The sequence below is a fragment of the Arachis ipaensis genome, chromosome B07 (genome assembly GCF_000816755.2).
Source record: "Arachis ipaensis cultivar K30076 chromosome B07, Araip1.1, whole genome shotgun sequence".
Lineage (NCBI taxonomy): Eukaryota > Viridiplantae > Streptophyta > Magnoliopsida > Fabales > Fabaceae > Arachis > Arachis ipaensis.
Genome location: NC_029791.2, coordinates 8,969,525 through 8,993,415, shown reverse-complemented (window position 1 = coordinate 8,993,415; position 23,891 = coordinate 8,969,525). Strand labels below are relative to the sequence as shown.

Below are 23,891 nucleotides of genomic sequence, written 5' to 3'. Positions count from 1 at the left end.
CTTTTTAGTTTCACTTTTTTTCAAAAGTATAAATAAACAATTAATTAAATAGAATAAATATTTATTTAAAAAATATATATTTTTATCTGAAAAACGCAAACAACTAAGTGATAGAACTATTTCCTCAATATGCGGTGCGACTTTATTTTTCTATTTCTATTCGCGGTGCAAACCTAAATGCCAATAGCCACTGTATTTTTTATTATTACGTATTGATTGATTATTCATTATTGAAATGCCACTGCATTTGTCATTTGAATGCTTCTGAATTTGTGTCAAACCAACGTTTCCTATACTATAATAAATATAATAAGGTGTGACCAGCACTGCTCTTCATTGATTTTTCAAGAAACAGTTATTGACTACACTTCTTTCTTTAAGTTGCAATAACAATTATAATTCAGAGTTTGACACTCCTATCTCGTGCATGCCACTAGACACGTGCTATTAACTTGTAATGATAGCATACATGTATTTGAGTTGTGCATGTCTGGAAATTACGGTGTCCGTGTCGGCATGGCCAGACCCAGAAGCCAGTGCAATCAACTGTATTAACTATTAAGCTTCAAGTTACATTACATTATAAAGCAAACTTCTTTTTTGGTAGAAATTATACGGCAAACTATAAAAAGTTTAAAACCCAGAAAAATAAATTGATAGTCCGGCTCCGGCCATACAAATCAATTCATGTCGAATCGAATCAAAGAAAGAATGAAGCACCAATCTCTCTCTCTCTTTTCTGCCGGATCTCATACGTTTTCATTTTATTCTCACTTATGGCACATTGTTGTAATTCTAATGATTAAAATGATTTAATTTTTTAAATTAATATAAATATAATAATAAATTAAATTTATTATCTGCATCTAGCTGAAAAGGCGTTCCACTTTTTGGATCCATACGTTCGGCAGTTTATTAGTGTTTGTTTCTCATTCCTCTATTTAACACCGTCCAAAAAGGCCATCTTCTATTTCAGCCCAAAAGAATTTGTTTCTCATAGTGCTGAGTGCTGAACGATTCACCAATGGTTCTCTCATCCTTCTAATCTAAAACATATGTAATATGACTTCCAATAAATACTAATAAAATTAACATAATTGCATTTGTTTTTCTCGCACTAATAACGTCTAAGATGAAGTATGGATGTGTTGTATGCTTATGCATGTGGAAATTTAAAGAAAAGAGGGAGAGGGATGGATTTCATAATAATCCCATGTAAATTTCATTACACCTTTCCAAACAGTCCGAAATACAAATGTGTGTTTTTCACTTTTTCCACAATTAGATTCCTAAGGCTGTGATCGTATACTAATAAAGAACGAAAAACAAAATGATCCCTCTAAATACATTCTTAATTATCTTTCTAACTTCCAATATATATTTATTCAAATGTATTGCTATGGCTTGAAAACATAAAAAGTTTTGGAAAATTAGAAAATGATTAGTTTAAGAGTATAAATCATATCTAATAAAAAGATTCTTAATGTAATTTTTAAAGCATAAAGCATGTGTGGTAACTAATAACGGCATATAAGAGCTGCTTATAGTTTCCTAATTTAAACACCTACACCACTTGTTTGCTCTTAAAGAAAACAAAAACTTTTGTAATGCTGCTTAAGACTTTAAGGGAGGAATAAGTATGCATAATTGAGGAGGAAACAAAACCTTGATCACATTTTTGATCCTCTAGAGATGAGAATTTCTCCATAAGACACCTTTTGCTGAACTCTAATGGCATCACGGGAAGCAAGAACTATGCACAAAAGGTTAACAAACGCAGATATTAGAAGGACATTATGAAGTGTTTTTATATATATTTGTGTACGCGTGCGTGTATGTCGCGTATATGTGAGACGCAAATGAATAAATACCACAAGTCGAATAGAAGAGTAGCGCTGCTTTTTTCCTATCCATTCCAGCAGCCAGGATATTAAGGGATTCAGCATGAGGAGCTCCAGATGTGCTGAAATGTGCTCTCAAATGCCTGTTCACATTCAAAAGTAAAGAAATAGTGGTTATTGTAACTGAAAATTGCTTTTATTATGGAAATCAGCAAAATTCCATTGAGATTCGTACACTTGGATAGAATCTGTCATCTTGTCACTGGGATGATTCATTTTTACTTGTGTTTGCGTGGGTCCTGTCTCCACAATTAGTTCTGAAAAGAAACTTATAAGGCTGATCATTCTTAAGTTGATCAATAGCACAAGAGAATAGTACCTTTTACCTATCACAACATTTAGAGAATATATAACAACTAAATTAACTACCTTGATCTGGTGTGGGACTCTTTCCAGAACGCCTAGATATGTGGAAAGCTACTTTCTCCTCTAATGCTTCAAGGCCTCCGCTGCGGTGGAAATATCCTTTCTTCTCTACTGCTTCAAGGCCTCTGCTGCTGTTTCCAGATGATGAATTTTTTTTCCTTTTGTCTCTGTTAATGGTTTCCAAATCATTAATCAACCAAGCATTTTCTGCTAGACCATAACTCTCATCCTATTTTCATCATATGTCAAGATGGAATGGCCAATCCTTGAAAGTTGAAGGCTTAATTTGCATTTCACAAAGGTTAGTTTCTGTCATACAACTACCTTCTTGAATTGTAGTCTGGTTCCGAATCTGATCTTAGATTGGAATTATTGCCATCTCCTACAAATTCACATAAAGGAACAATTACCGCACATTTTCTCTTAATCACAGGTATACACCTGAAGAATTGACTTGGAGAAAAAGAAGATCAAATAGCCAAATAAAGATGAATTGTACCAGATTTCCCTGATGGTAGCATTGAAGTAACTTCAGGAGCGCTCACACCATTTCCAAGGTTAACTATCTGTACATCTGGGGGGGTTTTCGGTTGTCGAACACGCTGCTTCTCAACTGAGACTGGTTGATTCTGTGGCATATTGTCTAAATCTTCATAAGCCTACATATATAAACATTTTATCCAAAATGAATTAGTGTTATCGATATCCTTCAAACACACGGAAAGGAAAACTAGAATAATTATACACGTGACTCACATATCCCACGAAATCTTCATTAAGTACTCCTGGAGGCGATGAAGAAGATGGCACTGAAGGATTGGATGCTGAAGTCCTTTCTACATAGGATGTGATGTTTATTACCTTGTTTTTTATTTTGTTTTCTTTTCCACTTTTATTATGTTTAAAATTGAGCATTGGGTAATTTCTAAATACCAATTAGTACCATTTTAAAGCCACACTTCCCAAAGAGGAATAAAAAGACTCTATACCGACCTGATGGTGAATGTTTGGGTGGTTGAATGCTCTTATTCCATAAATCAAGTATAGGTGCTGGATAATATACATCTCTATTTTCACTTGTAAATAAATCACCAATAAGCACAAGAGGTGGTAGCTTCATGAGGTTAGATATCTTTGTTGAAGACATGATATCAGTACGCTGCAACAGAAGTAGCAGTATAAAACTAAGTTTATAATTGTGCTAAATAAGTAAATAACCAGTTGACATTAAAGTACTAAACATATATATGCATATATCTTTTAAATGCATGGATTGCATGCATTCTGGATATTGATTGAATACCTTTCTCTTTCTTCCTCTTTTTGAAACAAGATCAGAAGCATTTTGAAGCCAGTGCTGGTATATATGAACAGGAATTATGGTTTGCTCGTAATCCATTGCAGTTCCCACTGGTTGTCTTCTTTTCCTTTTTGTTGGGCCTGGCCTTCCACGTTCCTGTTGCATTACGCTTCAAAGATTGGTCATTTTCTATTCTATGAAGCATGATATATTGATATCCGTTGTGTCAGAAAAGTTATGCTACCTGTCTATCTCCCCTGCCTACGTCACATTGCTGGATGATCGTGTCTCCTGCGTGCTGTTGGTCATGAATTACATCATCTGCAGATTGTTATACATCAGCATGTACTTCTCTTTCTTGTTTTACTTTTTTACGTTAGCAGTATTTAGTTTTCATAAGCAGCAAATGTTAGCAGTACTTCAACAATGTAAGGTAAAACATATTGAAGGAAAGAGACAGCATCATATATAACAATGTCCCTGAAATTTGGCAGAAGAATTAATGTTTTTCTATCCAAACAATATTTTGAACTATAGCATGGTTCTGAAACAACTGCACTGTTTTAAGATCTTTGTGTTTACAGTGAAAGAAATTGTTCACACACACCTCTTGTTGGCTCACCTTGATGGGGTGGGGAGGGTACAAGCATGGTTGGAATTTGAGTGAAACCTCCTGAAGTTCCGTTTACCTGTGTTTCCTCGTCGTCTTTGATGTCGAACCTGAGGTAGTGTTGACAAAATAAAACACATAAGATGACAATAAATCATATATTCAAGATTCAAGACACTGATATTGAGATATCATAATTCAGAGATCATTTATGAATTATGAGGGAAGTGAAATAATTTAAACAGCAAACCAATTTTGACTTAATATAGATTTTCAAGCTACAAATACCATATGACATGCTGTTAAAAAACAGAAAGCAAGTCTAAATAAACAAGATGATAGAAGCAAAACCAACCTTTCAAAGCGATTGAATGGATTCATATTATCATTGAACGTATCGTTACGTTCAAATAAGGTAATATTCTCTGCATCAGCTGAGAATGATAAGAGTCAGCAAAGGGACACATTCACAACACGTATATGGATAATAAAATCAAGAAAACCTTGATGGAGATGTTCGGATTGAGCTTCCTCCCCCCTAGATCCATCATCAAAATATGCTGTTTCATCAACATTGTCAAGCCGCTGCAATGGACAAAATTTAATGCTTACACAAGCTGAAAATATCGTTCATCCTTAACATAATTTATTGACCCTTTTATGTAAAAACAATTTAAAAAAAAAAATAATTATAATTTGGTTGATAACACTAGTTGAACATGATTAATTAATGGCTATATCGATTTTGTTTATAATGAAGAGACTTGACACATACCATAGTAAAATAGGCAGCAGGCTGGAACCCCATTGTGGTGGCTGTGTTGGAAAACTGAAGGGACTCAACATCTGCTATATTCATATCTTCGATCTCAGGTAGAGTAACAGCCTCTTTCCTATCAAATAAAAGAAAATGGTTAATATAGAACAGCGTGAAATTTCAGAAGCAATGCAAATAGTATGATCCAACTCTATAATTACATATTTTTTTACTAAAAAGAAACACAAATTATTCATAAGCGATAAGAACTTAAAATATGTAAAGTAATAAGCAAGTGTTAATGTTAGGTAACTTGGCTTTAGATTTTCCTTTGGGAAGTACTGTAGGATGTGGTACACTCTTTACTTTCCATGCTTCATTGATCTCAGCCTGAAACAAACAGGAATTGAAACCAATTTATTAGAGGAAAAACTAGAAACTGAAGGAATATTAAACGTAGCAAAAAGTAGTAGTAGATCTTCGTACCAGAAAACGGGTAACGTCATCTACATGAAATATTAGAGAGTGAGTTCAGAAATTTCTTGGAAAATTGTTATGCACTGATATGGAACTTCTGTAAAGGATTCAGAACTTACCATAAAGGAGCTTCACTTTTCTCTCGTAGACAATCACTACTCCTCCTGGTGGAAAAACGCAATCAATAAACAGATATGCATAATCCATCTAATATATTTCGACTAGCTGAACTTGGAAACATAAATTCGAGAGAAATTGAAAGAAAACGAAACAATAAGAAAATAGAGCTGCATAATCTATCTAATATTCACTACTACTAACTGAAATTGGAAAAGGAAATTGAAGAGAATGGAGGATCGGAGAGAGCCGTTACCCATGAGAATACCAGAGAGTCTCAGAGCCATGGGAACCGATGGGTTCAAAATCTCTTCGCTGTGAACAAGCAACATGAAACGGTATCAAGTTGCTGAGAAATTTGATTTGGAAAAAAAAAAGAAGCAGCTACACTGAACGAAGAAGAACTATATATAAGAAAATCGTTACCAGATCTTAATGATGTTGAGCTTATCTAGTTTCCTTCTGTTGATTTTCGCGTGCATTGTAGCGGCCATCCTTCATCAAGCAGCGAGAGGAACACAGAGATTACAATTCTTATGATTTCAGAGAGGAAAAAAAATATACTATCACTGTTTAAAATGATTTTATATAAACTTTTGAATCCTCACATTCAGAGTTTGAAATTCAAACTTCCTCAACAGAGATATGGAAATGTTGACCAAAATTTGAAATCAAAATGAAACTCAGCTAAATTTAGGAAGAAGAGCACATTGATGAAAACAAAAAATGTTACGAGTACCATATTTGGCCGAGTGGAGCTTTTCGTGCAAGAAGCTGATGAGAGTAAAACATATTGAAGAAGTCACCAAGAGATAGATCAACTCTATCTGTGGCTGTGACTGTAAAATAGCAACAAGAACTCTGTGCAGTGTTTTGTGAGTGATTTCAAAAGATGCAAATCAAGAAGAGAAGCGTGTGAATTGTGAGTGATGAAAACGAAGCTCTCTCTCTCTACTCTCTTGTTCTGTCTACTTTAAACCCGCCAATTGCAATTGCAATGCAGGCAACAAGCGCGGGTATGCAGAAGAAGAACGTAGCAAACAGTGATGCACATAATAGTCACGCGAGAACAGTTTACTGATTATCCACGCGTTATACATCTATTGCTTTGCTGATTCACGTGGAGCCTCATCATGGCGAGTGTTTTACACTCGCTTGGTCGTTGATGTAATCAACCAATTTCGCACCACAACCAAATGTTGAATCCGTTAGGACTCAAAACCGTTAATAAATTTTAAAAAATAAATAAAATTTTGTCGTAGTCACGTTAGACTCACGTGACTGCCATGTTCTCCCCCTCAACCCCCTCTCTCTCACTCGCTATAACAATGTATCTGAGAATTGGTTATAGTTAAGTGTGTGAGGAAAAGTTTGTTGGGTTTGATGAGATGGAGAGGTTGGTGGAAGTGTCCGAGCCAGAGGTTCGGATTGAGTTCGCTTTGAACTGCAAATGCCGAACCACGGTGACACTGAGGTCCGTTTGCTCGAACTTACCCGTGGCATTCAAGGTTCAAACGTCTTCACCCAACAAGTTTCTGGTTAACCCTCCGAGTGGACTAATCGCTCCACTCTCCTCCGCAACCTTCCAAATCATCCTCAAACCCCAGTCTCAAATCCCACGCGCCTATCCACGCTCCCCCTCAGACCGATTCCTCATAAAAACAGCTGAGTTCATTTCCAACTCGTCCGGTTCCACTCGCCCCGACTCGATCAACTCATGGTTCGCCTCTCGCCCAAAAGGGTTCTCCACTCTGGACATCAAGCTCAAGGTAGCGTTCGTTGGGCCCGTGCTCCTCCGCGAGGCGGTTTCGCGCGGGGACTTGGATACTGTTAGGAACTTGTTGAAACGGCAGCGTTCGGTACTCGCGGATTTGACGCCAAGTGAAGCTGAGTCGCTGCTCCGAGTTGCCACCGAGTTGGCCGACCCGGAGGACATGGTTCATTTGCTGCTTGAGGCTGGGCTGAGGATCCAGGAAGCTGTTGGATCAGATAACGTCAACGGCTCTGATGATGTACACGTGGTGGACGGGAACATTGGTCCTGACGAAACGCATGTGAGTTCTCGCATCTCTTTGCTTTCTTTCAATTTTTGTCTTATGTTTTTGACGTAAAATTTTGTCTTGTTGTGAGCCCATAACTAGCTACTTATAATTCTTTTGGCGTAAGGTTAAATTTTTAAAAGATGTGTAATACTTTTTTTTTTTTGGTTTAAAGAAGATGTGTAATACTTATATTCCATGATTTGTCTAACTGTCCACAGTGAAGCCCAAAACTATAGATTGGAAACACACACGTTATTTTTTATTAGCCAAGTGTGATGATTCCAGAAGGGTTACCATATTATATCCGTTTCTTAGTCTTGGGCTTTAAGCCCCGTTGTTAAAAAAAAAAGAAATAATTAGCCAAGTGTGACAAAATATCAACAACAATATTTTACCCAAAAAAAAACAACAATAATTGATCATGCATTGCATTTTTTTCTTAATTGTTGGTTAAGCTATTATTAGATGAGTGCTGCTAGGAGCCAATGGAGTATTTGTACAATGTGTACAATAGGCTATTTATTTGGCCCAATATGAGTTAAAAAATGAATTTCTCAAACACAATATACTCATACTATCTAGAATAACCATCCAGGTACCAGAAATAATAGATATCTGATATCCTACTCAATCGAACATTACCCCATTATAAACATTGTATAGATACTCCATTGGCTCCCTATACTTCCTCTTATTAGATATATGGACTAGATAGATGTCGCATTTCAAGTGTTCGTGTCATATAAATTAGGAATTTACACATAGAATATGGCATCACCTGCAATTCTACTAAAACCAACTCCTTTATCTTCACATATTGGTAAATTTTCATTGTAGAGATGAATTGAATTCGTGGTTTACTTTTGTCATAGATGTCTAGTTAAGAATTTCCCATGATAATAATCATACAAGAGACTATGAGTAGCTAAGACTTTATAATTTTTCTTGGTGATGAAATCTTGTGCTTAGAAAGATGTGGTGAATGATGAGGAACAAGGAGAAGCAGTATTTGAGGCTGCGAGGCGTGGAGATGTGAGGCAACTTGAGACTCTAATGAAGAGAGGTGGCGGGGTTGTGAGCTACCGTGACCAGTATGGTTTGACTGCGCTTCATGCCGCGGCTTTCAAGGGGCACAAGGATGTGGTGCTAATGCTAAGCGAAGCAGGGACGGAGTTGGAGTGTCAGGACGAGGAAGGTCACGTGCCGCTGCACATGGCAGTCGAGGGTGGCAATATAGAGACAGTTCGAGTTTTGGTGGACAAGGGTGTAAACGTTAATGCTATGAACAAGAGGGGTGCCACCCCTTTGTACATGGCGAGAGTATGGGGTTATGACGATATATGTGAGTTGCTTAGTAGTATGGGAGCATTACCTTCTTCTCTTCCTATTGTTTCATCTTAAAGTGTGTTTGTCAGCACTCATCAATACTGAAATCAATGTGAGCAAACTATGAGATACAGATGACCATATAAATGTAAATTATCAATATCTCCTTGTTTCTTATTATTTATGGTGGATTTTCTTTTAGTCTAGAATAAACATGTTTTCTGTTACTTCATTGACATGCTGATGAATCTAAAATCGTGTAAATTGCATCTTAATGGATGGAGAAAAAGCGTGTGGGACCTTAAAGGGTTGCAGTAGCATTTAATGCCTTAATCTGTAGAATGTTTCCTCGTAAGAAGTTTCCCAAACGGAAATATGCTCCTCGGGCAAATTGCTGCTTCGTTTATTAGAGATTCCTCTACCTGCTTGTGGGAAGGGAAATTCCATGGACCTTATGCTACATTTCATGTGAAAATTACACGAATTTATAGTAATAATTTACTTTGATTGATTACGGTGCACTATTCATTAAGCTGCTGATAGAAGATACTGATAACAAGAAAAATCCAACAAGAGGTATACCTGTACAACAAAATTATACGACTTCTGTGAGCAACATATCAATTAAGAAATTTCCTGTCTCAGCTTTATTCAATTATATACACGAAGCCATCTCTTTACTTGTAAATTAATCAATACATAACTCATCCAAATAATTAGGTGATGCTGATGATACTATCCTGAACTATTTCTTGTCTCTAATTTTCCCACGTATCCCCATTGATAATCTAAATTAACAGCCTCCATTAAAAAGAAAGTGAAAAGTACCATGAACCAATCATTCATATAAGGTGAAAACTCAGGTGCAGTCGACTTTACGTAAAGTTGATACTTAAGAGCCGTTAGATGATTTGACTAATTTGATAAAATGGATTTGACTAATTTGATAAAATTTTCATCTAACGACTCTCAGATATCAACTTCACTTGAAGTCGACTTTACCTGAGTTTTCACCTTCATATAATTGTTTGGTTTTCCTAATGAAGTACGAATTTGAGAGCTCTTAAACAACAATAACATAGTTTTATTTTGTATTGATGATCATTTATACTCTCTCTTTAAAAAAAAAATTAAACGACTTTTTTATTAATTTGTAATGAAGAGTGTAATCTATAGTAATTAATTAATAATTAACAACTCTATTGATTTATAAAAACAATGTGTAATTCAAGTAAATTCAACTCATTTTTCTCCTTCTTATTCTGAAGAAGAGGATTTTGGTTTTATTAAAAGAATTAAAAAAATTTCTATGAACACGACCCGAAAGTGTATTGGTTTCATCGGGTCTAGGGTCGGGTTCGGGTCTAATAAATAGACCCAGTGTATACTTCGGGTCGGGTCTGGGTCACATCAAACCCGATTTCACCCGACCCATGTGCACCCCTATAACATGGTTGAAAAGAGTTACTTGTATCATAATGTGGAGTTAAACTTTGTCCCAATATGTGTATAATCAAATTTTTTTTTTTTGGTCTGCACAAGGTATCCATCAGGTCGGAAGTCCAATGACTAATTCATTGGATACTGAAGAGGCACACAAAGTTAGCGACCCTCCCAAGCAAGCAAGCTCCATTTCCATCCTCAAGTGAGTATCGAATCCGGGAGAGATGGCTAAGGGACACAGATCCTCATCCATCTGTACCAACTTGCGTTGGTATAATCAAATTTAATTTGAAAGTTCAGTCTAACAAAAATGGGATTAAAGAACAAGAACTTACTCCAATAGTACCCAGGTAGCATTTATTACCCTTTTAGTTTCTAGTTTGCTGTGAGTGTTAAGCACTAAAAACAGTCCCTTCCAACGGCCAACCAAACCTAGTGAGTAACGAGTAACGAACATGGGCACCTTCCTTTGTTTCCTCTTCCTCCTTCTACTACTCACGTACCCACCCTCAACTTCAGCCACAGTCTCACGCATCACCCACGAAGACCGTTTTACCCTCTCCGCCTCCCTCCACCGCGGCCTCGGCAGCAGAGAATACGTCGAAGTCAACTACCCTCCGCCGTCTTTGGACCCAACCCCATCATGCTCCCACAGGGTCCTCCACCACTCCTTCGGCGACACCATCAACTCTCCACCGTACTCCACTCCTTACTCCCCTCCACCACGCTGCCCTCCCCCTTGGTCCCGCGTCCTCCTTCACTTCCACGCCTCCTCTCGCGGCGACCAGTACGACCGCATCGCTGCCATCTGGCTCGGCGGCGCCGAGCTCTTCCGCACAAGCACCGCCGAGCCAACCGCATCCGGAATCTTCTGGAACGTCCGCAAGGACATCACCAGGTACTCTTCACTCCTTGCCAGGTCCGATCTCGAACTCACCATGATGCTCGAGAACATAATTAACAACGAATTCACCGGCGTTTACCACGTCACGGTTACGTTTCTCTACTACAATGCAAACTCCGTTAAGGTTCCGTTTAGGCCATGCGGCGGTGAAGGACTCACTTCCAATCGAAGGTCCAGATCTCTCATGAATCGCAATCCAGTGATTTCTTTGGACGTAGACGAATCGCCGGCAGATTTGATTATTCCGATCGCCGACGACGGTGAGCGGGGGTTTTGGTTCAAGGTGGAGAACGAAAGGGACTTGCATTCCAGAAAGATTCGAATTCCGCGGAACACGCACCGTGTGGTTCTTGAACTATACGTGTCGTTTCACGGAAACGATGAATTCTGGTACACGAATCCGCCGAATTCGTACATCATTTCTAACGGTTTAGCGACGGAGCGCGGTAACGGTCCTTACAGGGAAGTTTTCGTGACGATTGACGGCGATATTGTCGCGTGGGAGGTTCCTTTTCCGGTGATCTTCACCGGCGGCATCAACCCACTGTCGTGGGCGCCGGTGGTGGCGATCGGCGCCTTCAATCTCCCTTCGTACGACATCGACATTACCCCGTATTTGGGGAAGCTTCTCGACGGGAAGGAACACAAGTTCGCATTAGGAGTGTCTCAGGGCATTTCATATTGGCTATTGAACGCGAATCTCCATGTTTGGTTGGATCATGCATCTAAAGTGGTTCAGGCGAGCTACCCCGCTCGACGGAGCCCTGAAACGAACATCGAACGGCAAGAAGAGTTTCTAGGGCTCAATGGCGAGTTTGAGGTTGAAGCAGAGAAGGAAACTATGGTAGTTACAGTTAGTTATACAACTAGCATGTTAGTTAGAACTTACAACAGTTAGTTGAGTTAGTTATACAGCTGGCATGTTAGTTAGAATTTTAGTGAGTTTGTTACTTGTGTTGCAGGTGACAGGGTGGGTTACTTCAAGTGCAGGGAATGTGACTACTAGTATCTCACAAATGTTCACGCTAAGGAACTTCATGAAGTTCCAAGAGGACGGGACATACAAGATGGTGAAGCACAAGTTCAAGGCAAAGACGAAGGTGAAGGTAAAGAACAGCCATGGCGAGATGATCGCGAAGCTCAAGGTTAAGCGGAAGTACCCTCTGAGGGTCATCACATGGACCGAGCCGATTTTGTTTGGGGATGATGATACTGATGACGACGATGACGACGCTGAAGATGAGAAAAGTTACAGGCTTGTCACCAATGTTTCTCATACTCTTGAGCAAAGCTATGTTAGTTCGTGCATTTCAAGGTCGATTGAAAATAAGCAAGATTCAAAAGGGTGGATGGATGTTAAGGGTCACAATGTTCTGTCAGGTCAAGCAAACACCAAACAGAATTATAGCTATATTGATAGGTTTAATTGTTACTCTCGCGATGTTGCTGCGGCTAATGGAAGGCTTATTAGAGACGAGTCAAGTGTTAAATGTGAAAATTTTGTTATTTAATTTTTGCTGCCGTGCTACCTCTTTGTGTAGCTTCTATTTTATTGTTTTTGGTCACAATATTGAGCATCTTATGAATTATGATTATGAATCTTAACTTGTATATTGTTCTCATGCCCCTGTTACAGGATGTTACAAAGAGCAAAACCCAAGTTCCCTCTATGAACTTAATTTTACTGAACCTGGAAAACCTGTGATGTATATGTGAACAAAGTACTCAAGTTTACATCAAAAGATAATCATACTGCAAATAAATTTGGGGTATCCTTCTCTATATTGACTATAAATAAATTCAGTTGTCAGCGAATTTCTTACACTCATAATTGGTTGTGAGGTTGAAAAACAAGCCTGAGAAGCAGCAACCAAACCCTATTCAAAAGCCGTGGGGCGCCAGAAACTCTTCTTACCAACAAGAAACTGATTTTGATGCAATGATACAGACCAGTGAAGCGAATGCAATACTGGGGTCAGTTTGTTTAGAATCTCCAGAGAATCACGAACCACCAAATATCCATCCGGTCTCAATATGCGATCAATCTCCGCAACCACATCCACAATATCGCATCTGACAAGATTGACAATTGTCAGGATCAAATATATTAACACAGCTATGCTATAGGATATAGAACTAAACTCACTGAGTTCTAGAAAGATGACAATAGCAGAAAGAACATTTGTCTCATAGGTTTTGGTTTCTCCAACAAGCATACCTTTTCTCAACATATTGGAAGAGAAAACTAGAATGGAGGAGATCATACGTGCGAGGATAAGTGTTGAAGGATTCGCACCAATCATGATACATTCCTATTAACCCTCTGTCGTATATAACTGAAAGAGTATCCCACACGTCAATCGGTACCACATTCATCACCCACACTGGTAGATCAATGAGTGCAGAGGCAAATCTGAAATAAAATGCTTATCAGCTTCAAAGAAACTTGGATTAGTCACTGACAAAATTGTATTGATGCAAATAACAGTCAAAGGAATCAACAATATGGATCTGTCTAGGCCTGAAAATTGCATATATTGTACTAAGTCACTAATAAATGAAAAGGGACCAAAGCAAGAAAAAAACAACTAATCTTTAATTAAATATGCTTTACCCTGCATAACCAGCATTCATGTCCATTACATTTCGTATACTTGACCATTTTATTGAAAGACCTTCTGCATAAACATCTGAAACTAATTGAGACCAGAGTTTGCTGTCCTTGTAAAACTCGTCAGTAGCATCCGAGTCAAGTAAGCTCGGAGGCTTACTGTTAAGTCTCTGGGGCCAAGGCATGGGCCAGCTCTGCAGTTCGCCCATACCATCGACTGAGAGAGGAGTCAGGCAACTATCAAGTTTGGCATACCTAAATATGCTCATGCAGAGAGAGTCAGCAAGGACAGAAAATTAAGTGACATAGGAATATGACATAAACTAGATGGAAACAAAAAAAAGTTACCATGAACTATTTTTTGAGTCCTTATTTTCGCATAAAGGAGGAATTTTCTCTTTGCGATTCTCATAGCAGGAAGAAGAGGTGGGCTTCTGGTAGATAACAAGCCCGATTCCAGCTGAATCACGACCATTAGCCACAACCGACCAGCACATAGCTTTGGTTATTTCCACCATCACTGCACAAAGCAAGGACAACAAATACATTAGAAAAAAGAATTCTAACTGCTTTTAGGACTAAAGCTTTATTCTTCACCGGTAAAAACAACTTTGACTAGAGAGAAAACAAAGAGATACTGACATAGATGTATTCGAATAAATAAAGAGGGAGAGCGAGAGAAAAAGACTAACCACTCCATATTTGCTGATCCTTTTCGTTGTCGCGATAAACTGGAGTTGCAGACCATGCAAAGAAGCCTCCTGGTCTGAGAATCCTATTGAGTTCGTATAGTGGTTTCCCACCTAAACATGTAAACCAGATTAGTTAACAGTTCTAACAGATATTATAGAAGGCTAGGCAAGAAGGAATTACCATCTGCTTCCCAATGAACCCTGCACCGTGCACAATGGATCATGTCAAAAGCACTATCAGGAAAAGTCAACTTTTGTGTTCCAATGACAGAAAGAGTTGCAGGAATTCCTCGCTCCAAAGCAAACTGTATCTGAGCTTCATGTTCATCCTTTGGAGCAAATGACATGGTAATGACATTTTTGTCCAGCAGATAACCACCAAAGCTAGCAACACCACAGCCAACGTCTAGAACAACCCTGATATGCTTTCCCCATTGAATTTTGGGTAATGTCTGGTGAAAAATCACAAAATGTAGTAAGCCTTCAAGAAACTAAATCAAGATCTAGTTATATTAAGGTAACATTTAATTAAGAAATAGAAATAAAATCAGATCATAGATGAGTTTCATGAATCTTAAAGAGAATCAACAAAACACGATATCTATCTATACTATAGCCAAAAACAAAGGTTATAAGCCTAACTATTCTCTTATTCTATACACATTTAGCTCCTATCCGAATTAATATGCTCAAATCTAAGGTAAATAATTTGAGAGCACATGAGAGTGTACCTCCTCCATGAACTGAATGTAATGATCAACTCCATCTTTAAATTGAGTACCACCACCTGGAAAGACAAGATATTCGCCGGACTTCACCACCCAGTGCTGGTCCTTCTTGTACTCAACTAGCTTTGGATGAGGGACATTATCATACCAAATCTGAAAACAACAGTAACATGAAACTCCTATAACCATGACTAGATAAAACTTAAAAGTAAGAATCAGATGTTTAACTAACAGTATCACCACTTTCAAAAGAGATTAAACATGTGAGTAATCACAGCAACAACACCATGTGCTCACTGCCCTTAAAAACCATTCTGCTATATCCCTTTCAACATAACTTCCGTTTTAACTACTTTTGTAATGTATGAACTATGAACAAAACATATGTCTAGATATATTGATTTTTCAATGTAACAAATTAGTGAAAGAAACATTCATTTGAGGCAACTCAAGTATACCAGATAAGTACTAATTTTATCAACATGAGATTGATACATCCTTCAACAGAAATCAAATTACAAATCACAAAAAAATTCCCTCTTACCGAACTATCAATCTCACCATGTCCCTGCTCTTAGGCCACGGAACTGGAAATCTATACCCTTTGGGAAGTGGCAGCAAACACTTGAGACTGTTCTGAGGGCAATGCCTCTCCCTGTGTTCCATGTGCTTCCTTGACTTGAGGGCCTTAATGGCTTCCCAATTATCCAAACAGGGTATATAATCCACCGCCAAAGGTCCCTTACAAAGCTTCCAATCAATAAGAACAGCCTCTTTCTCTTGCTGTTGTTGGCTTTGATTAGTAATTGCAGGAGGAGGTGCATGATGATCATGTTGGGGTGCAGGGAGAGGGTCAAGTAGAGATGGTGGTTGGTTTTGGACATTATTGGAGGAGAGAACAAAAGGGTTGAAGGTGGAGATGGTGGTGTTGGTTGTGTTAGTGAAAATGAGGACACCGACGAAAAAGAACAATCCCAAGAGAGTTAAGATGAAGGGGTATTTTCTCTCCTTGAAGAACTCTTCACCTATAATTCCCATTTATGTTTGATTTGGTAACACAATTGTGATGTGAATCTGGAAATGAGTGTCAATGAAGGAAGGAAGGGAGGCACCAGGCACCAATTTGTAATAGAAAGAGACAAAGAGGGTAAATATGGATGGTGATTGGGACAAGAACAAAAGTAACCACTGACACACACATTTAATTCTAGTATCTTGTTACGTATTTATGTATGTACAATTGTACACTGTACTTCTTCAACCCTCCCACCCAACCTCTGATAATGACAACCTACAGAGTCAAACATACTCAGCTTTTTTTTAGTACTATGTTAAAAATAAAAAGTCAGTACTTTGTTCAACAAAAATACATTACAGTTTTTCTGAAATTAAATTTTAAATGTTTTTTAACCGGTATAATTCATTAAAATGGGTGATCAACGATGTACAAATATATGAGTTAGTTTAACTTTTCACGATCTGCAAAAAGTCGAAAGACAATCATGAAAAAATGCAAAAAAATAAAAAAAATTACAAAAAAAACTTAGAAAGCTAACACGTGTAATAACTACTTTTTATAATCTACAAAATGTTTCAAATGAGATTGTTTTCCACGACATACAAAAAATATAGTCCATATCCATGTAATACATTGAAGATATGTATAACATGTTTAAAATAATACTGTTTTGTTTGTATTATTGTTAATAATTTGTTATGGGTTAAAATTAAACATAACATTTAGTTTTCGTACTTCAAACTTGGTTTATCAACCAGTTGCCAAACTTGGGTTAATTTACGAGTCTTACAAACTTATTGATGTACTTGTATCGGATACAAATTATGATTCTAAACCCATAGGAAATAATATATATAGTTAGATAGATCTAATTAAATGTGTTGAGTAGAGGTTACATAATGTGCCTCTGAGTTACTATAAGTTTTACAATTACAAATGTGACAGGTGCATACATATTTTGCTAATGAACTCCTCTTCCTGATCGATGCACAGCTGTGAATTACTATGTAATAAAATAGGCATTATTCAATGTTCATCATGAATGCATGCCATGCCAGTAGTGATCATTAATGGCCGATCACAGGGTAGTGTTTTGGTTATCTGGGTTTGAATTTATAAAAAGAGAAAACTATATTTCTTCTCAGCTGAGCACTAGGGTCGATGACATGATTAGAACTTGGAAGGAAGGATAATCGATAAGGTTTTGAAGAGATTCTCAAAATAGAAATTTGCTTTTTATGGAGATTGCCAATTTATGTAAAAGGTGGCTCCCGAAAGGCTTATAAGTTATAAGTTAATAAGGCATGAAACCTCTAGCAATCTCACACGATATGCCCACCGTTGAGCTTATTATTAGTATTATATTTTAGAGAAAATTACACTCTCCTCTCATGCGAGATGCTAAAATGACATTTATCTCTCCTCTATATTTTATAAATGTACATTCTTCTTCCTTCTAACTTTTAAAAAACTTCCTCTTTAATCCATTTTAAACTTTTTGTGTTAACTAATGTTAATTTTATCCATTTTTTAAGAAAAAATAAATTATTTTTAAAAAAAATACCTATTAATAAAAATTTTATTTTTTATCATTAAATTTTACTTACTAATAAGCAAAATTTAACGATAAAAAATAAAATTTTTGCTAATAGGTATTTTTTCAAAAAATAATTTATTTTTTCTTAAAAAATAGATAAAGTTAATATTAGTTAGCACAAAAAATTTAAAATAAATTAAAGAGGAGGTTTTTTAAAAGTTAAAAGAGATGAGAATGTACATTTATAAAATAGAAAGAAAGAAAGTGTCATTTTAACATCTCGCAAAAAAAAAAGTGAAATTTTCTCTATATTTTATTGAGACGGAGCTAAAGTTTCAAAAAGAAAGATCTAATTACAAACTAGATGGGACAAGAAAATTCCTTTTCCATAATAGAAAAGGATGCTCACAATTTCTCTTTGAGCTATTTCCTAAAATTATAATTCTAATTCTACATCTAAACTTTTGCGCCTGTCTAAGACAATCATTACCTCTATTATTTTTTCTATAAATATTCACAAAAAAATATTCCAAACCATTGAGCTTATTATAAATAATATTTTATCGCAGAGTAGGATCAAATTGGCGAAAAAATTGGTAAAAATAAAAAAAGGTAAGAATTTAATTATCTTCAAATCTAAAGAAAAGATATTTATAATATTTTTATGATTTTTTATTGTATTTTTTAATTCGACAGGTCAAGTACTAATCCGTCCTCTCCATTTAAGGGTTTATTATTGGTTAATAAATTACTCCATACACAAAGCAAAATTCAAACCGAAAATTTAACTAATAAGCTAACTACTATTAAATGTTATTACTTTTTTGTTGCTTGTATGAATTGTTAGTTGTTACATAGCTTTGAATTGAGCTAGTCTTTTTTTATGCGTTATTGAGAGGTTTTTTTTATACAAATAAATATATAAAAATATTTGCAGAAAATGGTCACTAAGATGCGTAGAGTCATTTTATTATTAGTGTTGTGTCACGATCTTGGACACACTCTAACGCTACCGTGTCGGCAGTCATACTTACTCAACCTCTTTAGTTAAGACCAAGTCAGCCTAACCCTCAATACTTAGTAAGAAAGCTAAGAACATAAGAGAATACAAGAGAAATGAAACTTTGGTGGAAAGAACACTTTATTACTCAAGTGTTTGTTACAACTTACAAGTGACTCACACACGATTCACACTAACTCTCACCTCCTATTTATAGCCATCCACCTCCTTAATGGATGGTTAGGATTAAATCTAATCAACTTTCCATATTAATTATCTAGAACCTTCATTACAAATATCTATCCTACGACAACTTTTTAAATACTTTTAGATTCTTCCATACTACTCTTCATATTCCTATATACATCCACACTCTTGTAGAATACTCTATGACCTTCTAGAGTCTTCTAGAACATTCTAGGGTATTCCGAGACCTTCTAGGGTATTCCGAGACCTTCTAGGACATTCTAGAACGTTCCGAAACCATCTAGAGCATTCTCAAACACTCAAAAAAATTATACAAACACTGTTAAATATAACCTTCAAAAATTTACCGTGACATTCTCCCCCACCTAATGCGCAGATGTCCTCATCACGTTCTGTTCATGATAGCGCTCTAGGTGTTCTTGGAATTGCCACAGATCTTCACGAGCTTCCCAGCTAGCTTCAGTTATCGGGAGTCCTTTCCACTTGATCAAGTATTGAATACATGGTGGTACTCCTCTTTGTTGCACGATGCGATTAGCTAAGATCTCTTCGATTTTTTTATCAAAGGATCTAATCACCACGGGCGGAGCACGACTTGAGTCACCTCTACTCAGTTCATCTTGGTCTTCATGATGCAACCTTTCCTTGATGATATGCAAAATATCTCCTTCGACCACATAAATGGCTTCCAACTTAGCTTTGCGGCTCAGGACATCTACTACCACATTAGTCTTGCCAGGCTTGTATTCAAATTCGAAATCAATCTCAGCTAAAAAATCTTGCCACCTAACTTATTTGGGGCTTAACTTCTTTTGAGTTTGAAAGTAGCTTGTAGCCACATTGTTTGTCTTGACAATGAAGTGTGAACCAAGCAAGTAGTGACGCCAAGTTCTTAGACAATGTACCACTGCAGTCATCTCCTTCTCTTGGACGGTGTATCGCCTCTCTGTATCATTCAACTTGTGACTTTCAAAGGCAATAGGATGTCCTTCTTGCACTAAAACCCCTCCAATAGCATAGTCAGAAGCATCAGTGTGGACTTCAAACACCTTCGAGTAGTCAGGCAGTGCTAGTACTGGTCCTTCTGTGATAGCAGTCTTCAACTCATCAAAGGCCTTTTGACACTCCTTTGACCATTCCCAAGAGTGATTCTTTTTGAGAAGATCAGTTAATGGTGCAGCCTTGGTGGAGTATCTCTTGATAAATCTTCGATAGTAATTAGCCAACCCAAGGAATGACCTCAATTCAGATACCTTGTTTGGAGGCTCCCATTCTTTAATAGCCTTCACCTTTCCTTGATCCATGCAGAGAGTTCCATCTTTAATGATGTGTCCCAAGAAGTGGACTTCGTCCCCTTACAAAGGAACACTTTTTCTCCTTCACATATAGGTTATTCTCTCGCAAGATCTTAAACACGGTTCGTAAGTGTTCTACATGTTCCTCCAAGGTATTGTTGTAGACAACAATGTCATCCAAGTAGACCACTACAAACCGATCAAGGTAAGGTCGAAAGATCTCGTTCATCAAGGTACAGAAGGTCGCAGGAGCATTGGTCAAGCCAAAAGGCATTACCAACCACTCATACGATCCATACCTCATGACACACGTGCTCTTAGGCTCATCACCATCGGCAATCCTCACTTGGTGATATCCTGACCTCAAATCAAATTTTGAGAACCACTTGGCTCTACCAAGTTGATCAAACAAATCGGCTATCAAAGGAATAAGGTATTTGTTCTTGTGGTTACCTTGTTAAGTACTCGATAGTCGATGCATAGTCTCAACGAACCATCATGCTTCTTTTGGAACAAGACTGGTGCGCCATAAGATGCCTTCGATGGACGGATGAACCCAGCATCTAGCAAATCCTTGAGTTGCTTCTTCAACTCCTCAAGTTCTGGTGGTGCTATCCTATAAGGTGTTGAGGCAGGCGGCTTTGCTCCTGACTCCAATTCAATCTTGTGGTCCACCTTCCTCTTAGGTGGTAGTTATTTTGGCAACTCGGGAGGTAATCACATCTTTATTTTCTTCAAGGACTTTCTTAATTTCGGGAGGAACGTCTTCTCTTTCAAGGGTTGACTCCTCTTGTAATAGAGCCAAATATGTAATCTCTCCCTTCTTGAACTCTTTCTTGAGTTGTATAGCAGAGAGCATCGATGGTCCTCCAACTTTAGAAACTATAGGGACCATGCATGGAGACCCTTTCTCCATGACACATACTATATCATAGTATGGCATATGTATTATATTTGCCTTCCTTTGCAAATCAAACCCGATGACTATTTTAAAATCGTCCGTGGGTGCTACTGAGAAATCCACAAGACCCTTCCAAGAATCAAGAGTCATCTCAACCCCTTTTATTACTCCCTTAAGGGGTTCACCCTTGGTATTAATGGGTTTGAACCAACCATTCTTTTTGGTGATCTTCAACCCAAGCCTATTCGCTTCATCAGGCGTAATGAAGTTGTGTGTAGCACCAGTGTCGATCATAGTCATGACGGATTTTTCATTGATAAAGGTCTTGACATACATCAAGCCTTTCTTTCTGCGGTGCTTACCTCTTTGCCCTTCATAGCATTCATGAGTTGGATAGATCCAACACACTCATTTACTTGATTTTGGGCCTCTCATTCATCGGCGATAGATATCAGAGTCCCTAGATTGTGACAGTCCTTCATTTGGTGTGGTCCCTTGCATACGAAGCATCTTCCTTTGGGTACGAAAGCCTTTTTCTTTTCCTCGTACTCTTTCTTTGAAGAGTATTTTCCTTCCTTCTCGGTTGAGAAACTCTTCTCATTGTCTCCCCCACCTTTAGTAGAACTAGGCTTGGAGGAAGACTTGGGTTTAGAGTCTCCCCTATGATACTCAGTGAGTGATTCGGCCACCACGATGGCCTCATCGATATCCTTAACATTCCTTCTTTGTAGTTCTTGCTTTGCCCAAGGTTGGAGTCCATCAATGAAGAAGAACAATACATCCTCTGGTGCTAAGTTGGAGATTTGAAGCGTGAGAGTAGTGAACTCCTTTACGTAGTTGCTAATTGTACTCTTGTGATTCAACTCCCTCAATTTCTTCCTTGCTTCATACACCACATTCTCAGGGAAGAATTGCCTTTTCAACTCCCTTTTGAAACTTTCCCATGTGGCTATGTTGCAAGTACCATTCTCCATATTTACGCATTTTCTCCTCCACCACAAAATAGCATTATCAGAAAGGTAGAGAGCTGCAGTGCGTACCTTTATTGCTTCTTCGACCACCCCTTGGCCTTCAAAGTACCTCTCGAGTGTCCCTCACACCCTTAAACTCCTTTGACTTTGGAAGATCAATCTTTGTCGTTTCCCTTATAATGGTTGGTCGAGATTTTGCCTCCTCGAACCAAACTCGAACTTCCTCAAATAACTTCAAGGAATTCTCAAACTTCTCTTTGATTTGGAGCATGCTTTCTTTGAAAGCATCTAGTTCTCCTAACACGTAAGTCTCGATGGTCTCCTTGTCATGTTCTATCCTTTGGAAGCGCGCATCCATAAAGGATAGAACATTCTCCAACATAGAAATTCTCTCTTCTAAGAAGTTAGAGTCCTTACCTCTAGGCTCACTTGAAGAACGGGTCTTCCTGCCTCCCCATTGAGAAGGAATAGCATCCCTTCCTCTTTGAGACTCAACATGCTCCATGGTTACACTAGAAGCCATACCCACAAACCACTTGTGCTCCCTCTCGAACCTTGCTCTGATACCAAATTGTCATGGCCTTGGACACACTCCAACGCTACCGTGCCGGCACTCAGACTCACTCAACCTCTTGAGCTAAGACAAAGTCAGCCTAATCCTCAATACTTAGCAAGAAAGCTAAGAACACAAGAGAATACAAGAGAAAGGAAGCTTTGGTGGAAAGAACACTTTATTACTCAAGTGTTTGTTACAAGTGACTCTCACACGATTCACACTAACTCTCACCTCCTATTTATAGCCGTCCACCTCCATAATTGATGGTTAGGATTAAATCTAATTAACGGTCCATATTAATTATCTAGAACCTTCATTACAAATATCTATCCTATTACAATTTTTTAAATACTTCTAGATTCTTCCATACTACTCTTCATACTCCTATATACATCCACACTCTTCTAGATTACTCTATGACATTCCAGAGTCTTCTAGAACTTTTTAGGGTATTTTCGAGACCTTCTAGGACATTTTAGAACGTTCCGGAATCATCTAGAGCATTCTCAAACACTCCAAAAAATTATACAAATAATATTAAATATAACCTTCTAAAATTTACCGTGACAGTTGGCTAAATAAAAATGCACACCAATTCTTTTATGGCTGATAATGAACAGACACTCTGACCCATGAAAAATGAAGCGCACATAAAATAAAGTAGTTGGCTATTTCTCACCTAATACACGTGAAATAAATAGTGATGAATAATAATAATAAAGGCAAATAATAGTTATAATAACACTAATAATAAATAATTATAACTACAATAGTAATAATAATAGTAATGAATAATAATAATATTTAAATTAACAATAATAATTATGTTTAAATTAATAATAACAATAATTAAATTACAACAAAATAAAAATATTACTACAAAATAGATTGACCTTTTTAATTAAATGTACAAAAACATAATCATCATCTATCCGGATAAAAGTTTTCTAGAATAATTTTTTTTTTGAATAAGTGACATGCTATTTTTACTTTTTGTTTTTAATTTACCATATATATATTGAAGGGGGATCAAGAGGCTTGCATGCAAAAGCAAGCCTCACAATATTTCTAAAAAATTTTAGAATTATAATAATTTGATAAAAATAAAGGGATATTAAAAAACGAGTAGAAC

The 23,891-nt window shown here is 37.3% G+C and overlaps 5 protein-coding genes across 10 annotated transcripts in view; 2 read left to right on the top strand and 3 right to left on the bottom strand.

Annotated features, from left to right (window-relative positions):
• LOC107608120 (sister chromatid cohesion 1 protein 1) lies at nucleotides 860-6,912 on the bottom strand. 3 transcript variants are annotated; one of them, XM_021107262.1, is made up of 21 exons: nucleotides 6,268-6,912; nucleotides 5,955-6,023; nucleotides 5,785-5,843; nucleotides 5,531-5,575; nucleotides 5,421-5,440; nucleotides 5,248-5,324; nucleotides 4,953-5,070; nucleotides 4,681-4,762; nucleotides 4,533-4,611; nucleotides 4,175-4,287; nucleotides 3,812-3,888; nucleotides 3,571-3,723; nucleotides 3,261-3,426; nucleotides 3,024-3,103; nucleotides 2,767-2,926; nucleotides 2,592-2,649; nucleotides 2,271-2,434; nucleotides 2,077-2,158; nucleotides 1,872-1,984; nucleotides 1,666-1,753; nucleotides 860-1,046 (listed from the first exon to the last, which is right to left on the bottom strand). In XM_021107262.1, the coding sequence occupies exons 1-20, from the start codon at nucleotides 6,318-6,320 to the stop codon at nucleotides 1,671-1,673; spliced, it is 1,851 nt and encodes a 616-aa protein (XP_020962921.1). In that variant the 5' UTR covers nucleotides 6,321-6,912; the 3' UTR covers nucleotides 860-1,046; nucleotides 1,666-1,670. The 3 variants fall into 3 exon arrangements, with proteins under 3 accessions (XP_020962921.1, XP_016165492.1, XP_016165494.1); XM_016310006.2 differs by lacking the exon at nucleotides 860-1,046 and having other exon boundaries at nucleotides 1,199-1,753; XM_016310008.2 differs by lacking the exon at nucleotides 860-1,046 and having other exon boundaries at nucleotides 1,199-1,753; nucleotides 4,190-4,287.
• Nucleotides 6,899-9,097, top strand: LOC107608641 (serine/threonine-protein phosphatase 6 regulatory ankyrin repeat subunit B; the record flags this gene model as incomplete). Its single annotated transcript, XM_016310371.2, is given in 2 exon segments — nucleotides 6,899-7,582; nucleotides 8,540-9,097. Coding segments are annotated over 2 exon segments (1,116 nt in total), but the record flags the coding sequence as incomplete, so codon positions are not given.
• Nucleotides 10,626-12,854, top strand: LOC107608639 (peptide-N4-(N-acetyl-beta-glucosaminyl)asparagine amidase A). The gene is made up of 2 exons (XM_016310367.2): nucleotides 10,626-12,087; nucleotides 12,206-12,854. The coding sequence occupies exons 1-2, from the start codon at nucleotides 10,795-10,797 to the stop codon at nucleotides 12,752-12,754; spliced, it is 1,842 nt and encodes a 613-aa protein (XP_016165853.1). The 5' UTR covers nucleotides 10,626-10,794; the 3' UTR covers nucleotides 12,755-12,854.
• Nucleotides 12,830-16,404, bottom strand: LOC107608640 (probable methyltransferase PMT23). Of its 4 annotated transcripts, none has more exons than XM_016310368.2 (8): nucleotides 15,836-16,404; nucleotides 15,278-15,427; nucleotides 14,728-14,998; nucleotides 14,547-14,657; nucleotides 14,203-14,374; nucleotides 13,858-14,109; nucleotides 13,462-13,656; nucleotides 12,830-13,316 (listed from the first exon to the last, which is right to left on the bottom strand). In XM_016310368.2, exons 1-8 carry the CDS (start codon nucleotides 16,310-16,312, stop codon nucleotides 13,121-13,123), a joined length of 1,824 nt encoding a protein of 607 aa, XP_016165854.1. In that variant the 5' UTR covers nucleotides 16,313-16,404; the 3' UTR covers nucleotides 12,830-13,120. The 4 variants fall into 4 exon arrangements, with proteins under 4 accessions (XP_016165854.1, XP_016165855.1, XP_016165856.1 ...); XM_016310369.2 differs by having other exon boundaries at nucleotides 12,905-13,316; nucleotides 13,390-13,656; XM_016310370.2 differs by lacking the exon at nucleotides 12,830-13,316 and having other exon boundaries at nucleotides 13,516-13,764.
• Nucleotides 19,387-23,891, bottom strand: part of LOC107608643 (ferritin-4, chloroplastic) — a 10,342-nt gene continuing 5,837 nt past the window's right edge. The window contains exon 7 of the mRNA XM_021107259.1: nucleotides 19,387-19,728. Coding sequence (XP_020962918.1) covers nucleotides 19,402-19,728 — 327 coding nt within the window. The 3' untranslated portion in view covers nucleotides 19,387-19,401. The remainder of the gene's footprint in view (nucleotides 19,729-23,891) is intronic.